Source organism: Anolis carolinensis, chromosome 1 (assembly GCF_035594765.1).
Source record: "Anolis carolinensis isolate JA03-04 chromosome 1, rAnoCar3.1.pri, whole genome shotgun sequence".
NCBI lineage: Eukaryota > Metazoa > Chordata > Lepidosauria > Squamata > Dactyloidae > Anolis > Anolis carolinensis.
The window spans coordinates 51,831,026-51,844,468 of record NC_085841.1 but is presented as its reverse complement, the minus strand read 5'-3'; the positions used below and the strand labels follow the sequence as shown (position 1 = coordinate 51,844,468).

General features: G+C 37.4%; 1 protein-coding gene across 3 annotated transcripts in view; it reads right to left on the bottom strand.

The window, feature by feature from the left end:
* Positions 1–4,823: 4,823 nt before the first annotated feature.
* The window catches only part of strn (striatin), a 62,019-nt gene continuing 53,399 nt past the window's right edge, over positions 4,824–13,443 (bottom strand). For all 3 annotated transcript variants that reach the window (XM_008125572.3, XM_008125582.3, XM_008125576.3), the window contains 4 exons: positions 12,450–12,590; positions 10,912–11,019; positions 10,066–10,152; positions 4,824–9,977 (listed from right to left, as the gene is read on the bottom strand). In XM_008125572.3, coding sequence (XP_008123779.2) covers positions 9,808–9,977; positions 10,066–10,152; positions 10,912–11,019; positions 12,450–12,590 — 506 coding nt within the window. In that variant the 3' untranslated portion in view covers positions 4,824–9,807. The remainder of the gene's footprint in view (positions 9,978–10,065; positions 10,153–10,911; positions 11,020–12,449; positions 12,591–13,443) is intronic.

The window sequence follows — 13,443 nt, the reverse complement described above, 5'->3', positions numbered from 1 at the left end:
CAGGAAAGGCCAGGAGGGAGGCCGGGGATCCCCTTCAAAGGAGATGACAACAAACCCAAGCCGGGATGCTTTGTATGTGGGAAGACGGGCCATCGAGCAGCGGAATGTTGGGCCCGGAAGGGGGAGCCGCCAAAACCCTCAAAGCCCAAGCCAGCAGCCGGGAGGCGAGCGGAGGAGGAGGTGCGAGCCCCAGAATCTCCGGAAAGGCTGGTGAGTCGAGACAAACGCATGCTAGTAGTGCCAATCTGCCTATCGGGGCTAGAGAATCGGGCCACCTGCAGGGCATTCGTGGATTGCGGTTGTTCTAGGAACATTATAACTCCGGAACTAGCAGGAGCACTGAAATGCCAGCAGACATTACTTGACTCCCCAATTGCATTTTCGCAGCTAGATGGATCAGTTGCTGCTGGGGAAGTATCTACAAAGGAAATACGAGGGGTCCCATGTAAAATAGGCAAATGGGAAGGAAGAATATCCTTTGTGATAGCCCCTATTGCCACATACCACGTAATACTAGGGATCCCATGGCTCGAACAGGCAAATCCTGAAGTAGATTGGAGAGGAAAGAGCCTAGCATTTAAAGAACAACAGACGCAATGGGAGATAAGCAAAATAGCAGGAGAGGAGGACGAGGGAGATGAAGCAGGTGAAATAGACCCACAGCTATTGCCACCGGAATACAGAGACTTTGTGGATGTTTTCAATCAGAAAGAGGCAAGTAAATTACCTCCCAAGAGGAATATAGAAGTAGAAATTGAAATAACCCCAGGAGCAAACTTACCAAAACCAAAAGTGTATCCCATGTCTGTTCAGGAGAAGGAGGAATTGAGGAAATATATTGATAAGAACCTGGCGCGAGGCTTTATTAAGCCATCCAATTCTCCTCTCGGAGCCCCAGTGTTATTTAGGAGAAAGAAAGACAACTCCCTAAGATTGTGCATTGACTATAGAAATTTAAATGCAATTACTAAGGACAATAAATACCCTATGCCTTTAGTAAAGGATTTAATTACCGTATTGAAGAAAGGGAGCATATTTACTAAACTTAATTTAATTGAAGCATATCATAAATTAAGAATCAAACCTGAGGATACTTGGAAAACTGCATTTTCCTGCGCATTCGGCCATTTTGAATATAAAATTTTGCCATTTGGATTAAAAAATGGCGGCAGTTGCTTTATGCAGCTTATAAATGAAATACTGCACCCATTGTTGTACCGAGGGGTATTCATATTTCTTGATGATATCTTGATCGTGAGTGAAGATAAAGAAAAGCACGTGGAATTGGTCCGGGAAGTTTTGCAGAGACTAAGGGAAGCAAAGCTGTACGCAAAACTGTCCAAATGTGAATTTAATAAAACTCAAATTGACTTTCTGGGGTATCGGATATCTCCAGAAGGGTTAGCTATGGACCCGTCTAAAGTATCAGACGTAAAAGAATGGGGAGTACCTCAAACAAGGAGGCAATTGCAATCATTTCTGGGGTTTGCAAATTTTTATAGATCCTTCATAAAAGGCTTCGCGCAAATAACCGCACCCCTTACTGAACTTTTAAAAACAAAAGGGAAAGGGGAGACAGCAAAAGTGAAAGCTCCTGGCGCCAAACTGAGTTGGACGCCAGAATGTCAAAAGGCATTTGAAACCCTAAAAGGATGCTTCACAGAAGAACCCATCCTAAAACACCCCGATATCAGGAGCCCTTTAGTAATCCATTGCGATGCTTCAGACTGTGCATACGGGGCAGTACTATTGCAAAAGGATCAAAATGGGAACTTAAAACCTTGTGGATATTTGTCCCGGAAGTTCAGTGAAACTGAAAAATGTTGGCCCATATGGGAAAAAGAGGCATTAGCCATATTAAAAGCCTTAGAATGCTGGCGACACTTCCTCGAAGGGAGCGGAATCCCATTTGAAATTTGGTCCGACCATAAGAACCTCCAGTATTTAAAATCTCCTCGAAAATTGTCCCCCAAACAAATTAGATGGGCACAATACTTCAGCAGATTCGATTTCCAATTAAAGTTTTTCCAAGGGAAGCAGAATGTCTTGGCAGATGCTCTTTCACGCATGCCTCAACACGAAGGCATGACCACAGCAAAAGAGGGAAAAATATTCTCTGATAAACAATGGGGCTTAGCTGTCAGGACAAGAGCGCAAACCCAAAAAGAGAACACTGCTATTATTGAACTCGACGGGGAAAATAGTTGGGGAAAAGAACTGAAACAGTCTTATGAAGGAGATCAGTGGATCGCATCCAACGCAGAAAAGGGGGAGCAGAAGGGGGGATTTTGGTTTGTGAACAAGAAACTGTATATCCCAGCCATATTAAGGATTAAGATTTTGCATCGTTTTCACAATAACCAGAGCGCTGGTCATACAGGAATTACAAAAACAACAAAGGCAATAGCAAAACATTGTTGGTGGCCAGGAATGAGGAAGGACATAAAGAATCATGTTGTTCAATGTGATGATTGTGCCAGAAATAAATCGAAAGGAGGGAAGCCAATGGGATTATTACAAACAGTAGCGGAACCTACCAGACCTTGGGAATGTGTAGCTATGGACTTTGTGGGGGAACTGCCGGTTAGCAAAGGACATCGTTACATTTGGACAGTATTAGACCTGTTTTCTAAACAGGCCCACTTTATAGCACTGACGAAATTACCATCGGCAGAGAAACTAGCTGAATTATACATAAACCATATTTACAAACTTCATGGATGTACCAGTAGAGTGGTCAGTGACAGAGGGGTTCAATTCACAGCAAAATTTTGGGAAAAATTCTTGGAAATGCTAGGAGCAGAAAGGAGTCTAAGTTCTGCTTTTCACCCCATGACAAACGGGGCAGTAGAACGTACTCAACAGACGCTTGGGCAGTTCCTTCGAATGTACTCTAACATGAGACAAAATGACTGGTCTAGGTGGCTGGCTTTTGCGGAACTAGCTTTTAATTCGACTATACATTCAGCAACAAATAAAACTCCCTTTGAAGTAGTTTACGGGTATGAAATACAGCCTCTGCCCCAGTTGCCAAGATGGACAGAGAATGAAGAAACAGGGGCAGGGAAATGGAAAACTCAAATGCTAGAATGCTGGAGTCAAGTGACTGCATCCTTAAAGGAAGCACACAAAAAGTATAATACGTTCGCAGACAGAAAAAGGGTGGAAGGCGATAAATTGGGGAAAGGAGATCTAGTGTGGTTAAGTACCCAAAACATCAAATTGGGGCTACCTTCGAGAAAATTGGGCCCCAAATATATTGGACCATTCAGAATACAGGGTATTATCAATGAAGTAACTTTCCAGTTGGCATTGCCAAAAAGTTTAGGGAAAATACACCCAGTATTCCATCGCAGCTTACTGAAAAAGTATATGGGGACTTTGGACAAAATGGACACATAGAGTTTATTGTTTGATTTATTTCAGGATTGTGATGAAAGAAGAACCGAAGAGGAGGACGAAGAAAAAGAGGGCGCCATGTCATGGAACCAAGTCCCAGGGCTGGATTTCCAAGCCCTGGACTTGGAGTCATAACATAAATAACCCTGAAAGCACCTGGCGGGAGAAGATAGAATGAGCCTGGGAACTCAGGGTTGAAAGTATAAACAATTATAATTGGTATAGTGTGTGGGAATAGTAGAAATGTGATACAAAGGGTGGGGTTTGATGATGATATTTGCGTGTGGTGTTACGTTGCATCAGAGGTGATAAAAATGAGTGTATGTAAACATTAGGTCATTCTCGACTTTTCCAAAGTCATGTATTCTTCAATAAAGATTGGATTTGAGAGCAGCTATCTCTGATCTGCGTTCAGACTGGTCCTTTGAAGTGAGCCTGACACTTTATTGTGTGATATTGTGCCTCATCCCCTCATTTTACCAGGTATCCAGATCTTATATTTCATTTGTAAATCTCCCATGTTGCCTTATCATTTCATAATTTTTTAATTACAGAAAATATCTTAAGAAGGAATAAATCCCCATCTAGCTAGAGGCTCCTTTCATTGCTCTTTGGAAAGGTTTCTAAAACCATAAAGAATGAAAATGTCTCCACTATATAAAACATATATGAGGAAAACAGAGGTTTTGTGCAAACCCTTAAACTCAAAGTAGTTGCATCAAAATGTGCAAACTAACACGAAAATTTTGTGATCAATCATAACGTTTCACGGCTTCAACATTTCACTCCCTTAAGACACTGTAAGAAATCTCCCAAAGATAGTCCCTACAAAGCTGATCAAACTCCTGCTTTAGGGGAAGGAAGTTCTCATATCAGGATTTGCTGATTGTTTAGACAAGTTAAAAGCCACTTCTGTTACCAACTGACTGCAAAATGGTAGAAGGACCTGTTGCCCATAGTCATGCAGTTCCTAATCCAGCCAATGATACAGGCAATGAAATCCAGAAGTTACACATTTGGTGTTAAAAAACAAAGTTGGGAACATGCAGGATTGAGTTCTCATCCCAGGAGCCACTGGTAGAACATGAAATCTGTTTTGAACCTAAAGTTCAATCTAATTAAATCTGCCCAACACAGTTTTTTACTTCCGCTTAATGCTGTGACGATTCTATAAAATCATAGGGCCATTCTGCTCATCATACTTAACATTCAAATTAAAAGCTTAGAATATTGTCCTGCTGTGTCTTTCAAATTTTTCCAGCTCACTCACATGGCAACCAATGTCTTTCAAAAAGATGTAAGAATACATTTTTGGAGTAAACAATGACACAAACATGAGAGGAGAAGGTCTTTGTTATGTTTTGTATTTTCAGAGTAATTCCCTAAACCCATAACACGTTTAGAATACATACAAAACACAGAAGTTGAAAAATAGTATTTATTAGCACCCAATTTACATAAATACATAGTACAAAGGACATTTATTTGCTGCTGTAATATTTAATAAAGCTGCTCTGTATAGTGTTACTTCAGCAAGATCTGTTTGATTTTACTTAACATAGAATGCAGGTACCATACACAAAAATTTTCTTTGCTGAGCCATTCCCAAGTGTCACTGCCTTCATTTCTACTTCAGATTTGCCTAATTTAAATAATTTATTGACAGAAGATCCATGAATTCCATAGTGAGAACCTTTCATATTATCAGGTAAGCAAACATGTTTACTCAACATGTACCATAAGCAGTTTTGCTACAATTTACTTTTAAAGGGACCTTTTGAGGTTTTTTTGTTTACATTTTTTAGAAACCACATCAAACTGGGAATGTTGTCAGTGGGCATTTTTCTTCCTTTTGCATTTTATCTATTTTTAAAGAAACGGAATGGCATTAAAAGATCTTGAAATATAGATGAACATGGCAATTCCCAGGAACTAAAAAAAAATCAGTATAATAGCTTTTCTGTGGTTGAGGCATCCCAAAAAATGTACCATAACCAACAATGCTTTCTGCATTCATTGTGAATTTCCATAATTGATGCTGATTTGTACCCAGCTAATTTATTCAATCACATTTTAGACAAATCACATAGGTCTTTCAATGATGATTTACATTAAGCCTGAATCTTCTGAACAATTTACCTATTCAATAGGGCTTACTTCTGAATGAAAGTGCAAAGAATTACAATTCAAGGGGTATTTAAAACAATTATATTTGTTTTAAGTTTTAAAAGCTAAGCACAGATAGCTAATGAATAAAAATAATTTCTAGCACTTCTGAGCTACTAGTACCTGTCTTAAGGTAAAAAAAAATACAAATTCCTAAAGTATATTCAGGGCAATTAGAAGATTTCAAAAAATTGGAAGAAAAGACAATTTTGAACAAAACAAGGAAAGAGAGCCAAAGCATCAGAAGGCCTGGCTATCTAATATCAATGTTTAGCACAGAATCACGTCACAACTAATCACTCTGTTGGTGCTACTGCTGCTGTTCTTGTTGTTCTGTGCCTTAAAGTCATTTCCGACTTATGGTGATCCTAAGGTGAACCCATTACAGGGGTTTCTGGTAAAAATTTATTCCATGTGATAAAATCCAAATGAAATTACTGAAAGTTTTTTTTGTGTAAGAAAGGCAGCCGATTTAGCAAAATACCAAATGATTTTCAAATTCTAGAAAGAACGAACAGAAATAATCAAATCTGAACAGAATGGCGATAGATTAGAACATATTCTTCTGGTATACCTTCCACTGACTTCAACAGAACTGAAATCTACATGAGACACATTTCCATGACAAATGCCTTTAGTTGGTAGGTGTGTAGGGTTTCAGAAAGCCATTTGACCATATTTGTCAAGTATGAATATCTGTTTCAGTCATTCTGTTTGGTGAATTGTGGTTGCCCATTTATCAATAATGGCATAGATAAAATGCCTCTGTAACCTATGTTTATAATAAAAGAAGCTGTGTATGACAAGAAACATTTTGGAAAGCATTTGTCATAGTCTATGTGGTCACATGGTGTGTTCAGACTTGGTATTTCACTTCCTTAGAACATCTTACCAGATTACCTGTTTAATCCTTCTATATTCAATATCCATGGAATTGGACAATCATTTTACATATCTCATGACAAATTCTATTTCCCTTAGTAAAAATATATAATTCTAAAACCTTGGCCATTCAACGTCTAAATTCAATTTTAGTCTCATAGACCCTTCCAGTCCTTCAAGCACTTCTTTGTTGTTTACAACTGACTGAGATTTCTAGTTTTATCTGAATATGGATCTTAGCAGTGATTCTCAAGTCTTTATATTCATCACAAAGGAAAGTTGACAAAAAGTAACCCTCAGCTTTCCGCCTCTAGTTTGCCAAAAAGTAAAAAGGAAAAGAAGATGGATGTGAATTGTTAGCTGGTCTTGAGTCCCTTCAGGGAGAAAGGCAGGGTATAAATAAAGTAAATAATAAATGATAATCATAATAATAAAAATGTGTGCCGTGATTGTTCACAAGCTTCTCCCAAAAGAAAGATATAATCACCTTATAGCCACAACCTCAGAAGATGAGAACTATATTCAACAGGCCCTCAAAGATCAAACATATCACTTTTAAATGCAGACTAATCACAAAATATCCAAATGAAGGCGGTGCATTTGGTCAATTCTAAGCAAATGCTTTATTAAGAAGGTGTGGGCCATCTGGTCCAAATGCGTATAAAATGCATAAAAGAGGTCCAACCCAACACCGAGAGGTAAATCGAAGAAGGTTAGGTCAAACTAAAAAAAGTTATTATCTCTTGCTAAAGATGATATAGCAAAGAATTTCAATACTTGTGCACAGTACTATGCAGTCTATAGTAGGCAAGCAGGAGACTGACAGACACAAACACAGAGTTTGGAGAAGAGCACAAATACAGAGCCCACAACTTCATAGTAAGGCTACATTTTGTTTGTCAAAAGGCACCTTAGCCTCTAGCTATTTGCCTATTTTAGAAGTCACTTCACTTGGATCAGATATTCACTAACAGGATGGAACAACTTCCAATCCACCCCTGAATAGCATTTATTTCCCTTACATTCATAATTTAATCAAATGGGAGTCTTAAAAACAAACATGCTGGCATATTAGTTTTATGTACAGCAATTTAAACATCAGCAACTATGTATTATATTGCTTAAGCAAAGAGCACGATACTCATACCTTTTATTCTTTGTAGTTAACAAAGTTTGGATAATTTGTAATACTAAAACATTAAAATTACCCTATAGAGAATTTTCCCTTAGACGCATTTAATACATACTGTTTACAACTTCTCTCTATATCTATCTATATACATATATATGTACACACATATAATATACACAACTTTATGTATTTGTTTTTTTCCCAAATAAACTTCTGTAGTATCTTTTTTTTTTACAAATGAATACACCAAGAAAACAGGAGCACATAGAGAAGTCAGAAATAGATAAATGTGTCCTATACAGTACAGTTGTCTGCTTTGACTCAAAGTCAGGAAAATCACTTTATTACTGTATTTTAAACAATAAAAGGCTAGTTGCATTAAAGAGAAATATGTTGAACATCAGTATGTGCAAGAGAGAAAATATCTACCAACAGTATAGTTCTGGGTCACCTTGAAGACCAACATTTTATGACATAATCTTTGAGGACTACAGGGCTGTTATCCATGAAAGTATATGTCATAATAAATGTGTTAGCCTTGAATATGCCATTGGGGTCTTTTTTGTTTTTGTTTTTCCATTACCATATAACCATTTCAAAAACTGCCAAACAAGTAGAATTCTACATTTTAAAACCAACAGAAGAAAATTATCTATACCTCAAACTGTGCTAAATATTGTACTCTCTGTTCTGCTTAAAAACTGTGGCAATCAAAGCATTCCAAGATCTAATTGCAAAAGAATTTCTAATTCTTGGTTGGTTAGTTCTTCTTTTAAAAACAAAACAAAAATCAATTATTTGTGCCCTATCTGCAAAAAGGATTAAGTCACAGGATGATAGGGCGGAAAATCTTTCCTGTACAACAATACCATTTACTTTTGGTCACTTCCACAATTCATGATAAATCTTTTAGAGTCATAGGATGTTATACAGTTTTGAAAGTCATAAATACCTTTTCAATATTCTGCAACAGTTTTTGTACTGGAATGACAGCCATTAATCACTCCACGCGCCCTCAGAATAGCAATGTTTCCTAATGCTGTGAAATATGTGAACTAAGCAAGAATAAATGCATTTGTTCTCCACTCTCCGCACCACTAGTCCACTGGGAGAGTGTGGAGCTAAGTCCTGACAGGGTCATTTACTTAGCTGATTCATTTTACCCCTCATTCACACCCAATCCTTCTCTCACAGACACACTCATATTCACACTCAAGCAATTCCTAGCAGCATGAAACAGCGTACCATAAGATAACAGTTCCAATGCTGTGTGTAAATGTGTGTAGGATAAATTGAAGGAGGTACTCGAAGCACAAATACATATTATTGTATTTCAACAGTAAGACCTGTTAAAGGTATCATTTCTAACTTAGTTGAAAGGGTGAAAGTTTCAGCATTTTAAAAAGCTCTTAATATGATCTGAGTGTATCAACCATTTGAAGTTTCCTTACTCTTGCATACAGATGTCCTCCATATTCTATTAAGATAGATTACAGAATTAATTGTGGTTCCGGCCACTTGCTAACCATAATTTTAAGGGCTTGAATATGAATCATATATGATTTATTTCGCGAATTACTTTATTAATATTTTAAAATATTTAACATTTTAAATCCAGTCCACCTAATGTAACAGCCAGTAGGATAAGACTGAATTATTTATTACTTTCTGTACATTATTCAATCTTTCAATACCAAAATAAGAACATAGGATGCTATTCATCTCAGGGCTCCAGGTTACATGAATCACAAAACTATATGGTAATTTTAAGGAATTTTGCAAATAAAATACAAGAAGAAACAGAGAGAAACATTTTTATATGCCCATGCTCCACAGAAATCGAGCTATTGGCTTAAAAAAAACAAACAAAAAAAACAAAAACAAAACCTGACTACTCTGCATTGCTCATACTGTTTTTAGAGGATCCCATTTTGCCCAAGACCAGCCTGGACAAATATTGATGTCTTCAAAAATAAAAATGATTCTTCTATAGACCTTCTGAAATGAAGAGTTTCCCAGGTCTCAGCACTCACTGAGCTCATATAACCAAGCAACCCTTTAATTTAGAAAAGAGCACCCTGCAGCAAAACAAAAACAAAAAATCCTAAACCCTGAACTATTACTAACATTCATTTGAATTATAGGGCACAAAGAGAAGATCCTTGCCCTTGTCTTTTGTACAGCATGTTATATATACATGGCAGCTAGAAGGGAAGCAAAGTATTGCATCATACAAAGACTTTAGCAAGCGCATCTGCTCCTGCACTGGCAATGTAACATTTGGTGGGGTGGAATGCCACATCATGAATAGATTCGTCATGTTTTTTGCGATGAGCTGTAAACTCTTGAATGCAGGTCTTGCTCTCAAGGTTCCATAAGCGTATTGAACAATCGTGGCCTATAATGGAAGGAGAAGGGAATTAAGATTTATTGCTGAAGTTGGGAGGGGGAAAAACATTTAAGGAATAACCTTTGTAAGTACTTACTGCCAGACATCAAGTATAAGCCGTTTGGATCAACAGCTAAACTCGTGACTGCATCCAAGTGGGCTACCATGGAGTGAATCAATTTCCCTATGTTATTAAAGATTGAAAAAAATATTTTACAAGCTGCCAAAATTAATATAATAAAAGACTGAAGACATATTCTGTATAAAATTGTATTTGTACTGAAAAAATTGACCAAGTGCACAATGCTGTTCCTCCAACTAACAATCTAACTTTCATTTTCCTTTCAGAAGGGATCCCTGTGGCTTTGAAATGGATAGTCCACTCTCTTTCTCTAAACTTGAGCTTTTCAAAGTGACATATGAAATATAGTTGGGGATGGGGCAGTCTTGAAAGTCAGAACCTCTGAGATATTAGTTGCTTTGCAAAACCAACTTAGCATAGTGCTTTGTATGCTGGACGAAAACTCAGAGAGATTGGAATTCAAATCCTTGCTCAACCATGTTAACCCACTAAGCTTTGTCTCTGCCTATGAAGAAGAATCTCCTGTGAATAAATATTGTCAAGAAATATTTATTCAGATTGCCATAAAGTGAGTTCGACTTGAAGCCATATAACACAAAAGTGGCTCACAATTATCACCAAATTACTTGCACAAATGTTGTGTATGCTCTTTCGGCAATCTAAACAGCAAATATCAAAACCGAAATGCACAGGACTAGAAGATTTTCGCCAGTCTGTTCATGGTATCAGGTCGTTGCTTGAGTAACATATTTTATGTACACATCATAACGGCAAGTATTGTTTTGTAACACTTTCTAAGTAGTTTAACTGTTGCAACAGTTTTACTTTTTATGGTACAATGTGGGGAGGGAAGCTACTCACCTGTATTATTGTCATAGAATTTGATGTGCCTGTCCTCATGAGCTGTGATACTGATTGGAAGAGTTGGATGGCTGATCACTTTGTTTATTTGGCAAGAAGATGTAACTACTAAGGGAATAAAAAGACAAACAACTAGTTCCAAGAAACAAAGGCTCATCAAACCGCCATATTTGCTCAAGTAAATAACATTCCCAAAACTGAGGTGCCCATTAGATTTGATGCATATTAGAATTGTGCCCATAAACCCATCTGTGTGAAAAGGCCCAGAAAAACCCGGAACCCTGGAGGCTAGGCAGGGAACCAGGGAGCAAAGTAGCTGTTTTCGATGATAGCAGCAGCCTCAGGGTTCTGTGGTTGTTCCTGTTGCTTAGCCACAAATCTTGCATCCCAGGTAGCCCTCAAGGTCTCTTGACTGGCCCTCCCAGACTCAACCCCATGCAGTTCCCAACTGACCTCAGTCAAAAGGCCTTCAACTCCCCCTCCCCCAACAGTTTTAAAAGTCTTATGATTGAGACCAGTTGGGAATCATGCACAGCCTCAGCCTGGCGGAAGGGCATAGCTTCCCAAATGGCCTCAGTCATGCCTCCTACCTATGCTTGTGCTGTTGGGCACATTTACATTTGAGAGTGAATCCATCTGTTGCAATGTGTATTTCAAAATTGAAGTGCACATTACATTTGACCGCACATTATACTCCAGTAAATACAGTAGCTTCTGAGATATCAAATAATCTATTCAAATCTTATAATACTAATTCATGGCTGAAATTTTAACTATCCCACCAGAAATAGAAGAAAAATAAAATAAAATAAACATTGCACACAGATTAGTCAATCTCATACAATTTCAGAAAATATATTGTAATCCCCATTTGTAATGTAGCTCTACACTAAAGGTTTCCCATTTTGCTTTTTGTTTCTACCCATCATAGTAGCATAAGGAAAAGGTAGATAGAATGAAAGTCTAAAATATCTAGAGATAGAATAGGTAGAAAAAGAGAAAGGAAGCAAGAATTTGTCAAAGAAGAGACTTTGGCTCTGAAGAATTCCCTCTTCTACCTGTAGAAAAGGACATATGGACAGACAGTAGTCCATCAAAAACAACTAAACTCAAACATTTTTGTCCTACTTAGGTTATATGCCCAAGTAGGACATTTCACTCCCAAAGAGAAATGAAAAGTATTATGGTCTCTCAAATGGCATTAATATGAAAAGTCAAAGTCAAATTATGTACACATTAATCTGATAAATATTTAGTACTTTTAAAGCAGGTTCATACATTATAGAAAAGTGCAAGTGACTTGCATTTCTGCTTTTACTGCTCTAGTATGCAAAGAGTAGACTCCCACACCATGCTTATGGACAAGTTTTACAAGTCTTGGATATTCCCTGATAACTCTAAGCAAGTTATTTTGTGAAAACAGACATCTGATCACTTCTGCATTCACTTTTTGACTGTTCAACAGAAACATTTTAAAAACAATTAAAATAATTCCCCAAGTATTATCCTCCTTCACTCACTCTCCTTTGTATACATACCAGTATCTACATCGGATTCCAAGGTAAGAATGCGTTGCCTTGTTTCCATATTAAAAATGCATGTATGCCCGCTGTTAAATGATGCTACCATGTGGTTTGGGTCACTGCTCACAAGGTCCACAGAAGATGGAATCCCCATTTCTACAAAACAGAATAATGTCAGAATAAAGACTTACAAGTTTAATCAATTGGCATGAAGCCATTACCTAAAAGGAGTCACTTCACTATTTTAATGACTCTAGTTAACCACCAGATATTTCAAACTCGCAAAAACAAGAACTGTGATTTTTAAAGTGTTCAGCTAATCACTGAAAAATGTAAATACTAGATATCTATACTGAATAATTACCAAAACCTGTTACAGTTTATTTCCTCCTGCGGACACACTCATGCCCATATTCCATTTTCAATGCAAAACAAAATGAAGTATTGCCACAAAAGGCGCATGTTGTTGTTGTGTGGAATCAAGTTATTTCTAACTTATGGCAACCCTAAGGTGAGTGTATCATTGGTGTTTCATAGGAAAATTTGTTTGGGAAGGGGGGCTGCCTTTGCTTTATTCTGAGGTTGAGAGAGTGTAACTTCCCAGAGTTGTAGTCAAATACTAAAGGCAGTGTACCACGCAAGGCACATGCTGATAAAGAAACACTGGACAATAACACATGCAGGCAATGAATGAGTAAGCTAACATGGAGTGGTATGTATGGAGAACAAAGGGGAGGTAGAAAAGATTCTATATAAAAAGAAGGGAGTAATCTAGTGTGACCTTTAAGATTAATTTATTTTTAGCATGAACTTCTGTGGACTGCTTCAACTAAAAAGGAATAAATCTAAATATCTTTGGAAAAATGTATATTATGATAAAGCAGCTGTCCATCTGTGTTTCGGTAGGGCAGAAAAATATTTTAAGAAATATAGAGCCCTTAAAAATGGAGAAACTAACAACGAAAAATGAAATGTAGCCCAAAACTAACATTTAACAGTTCAGAAGCTT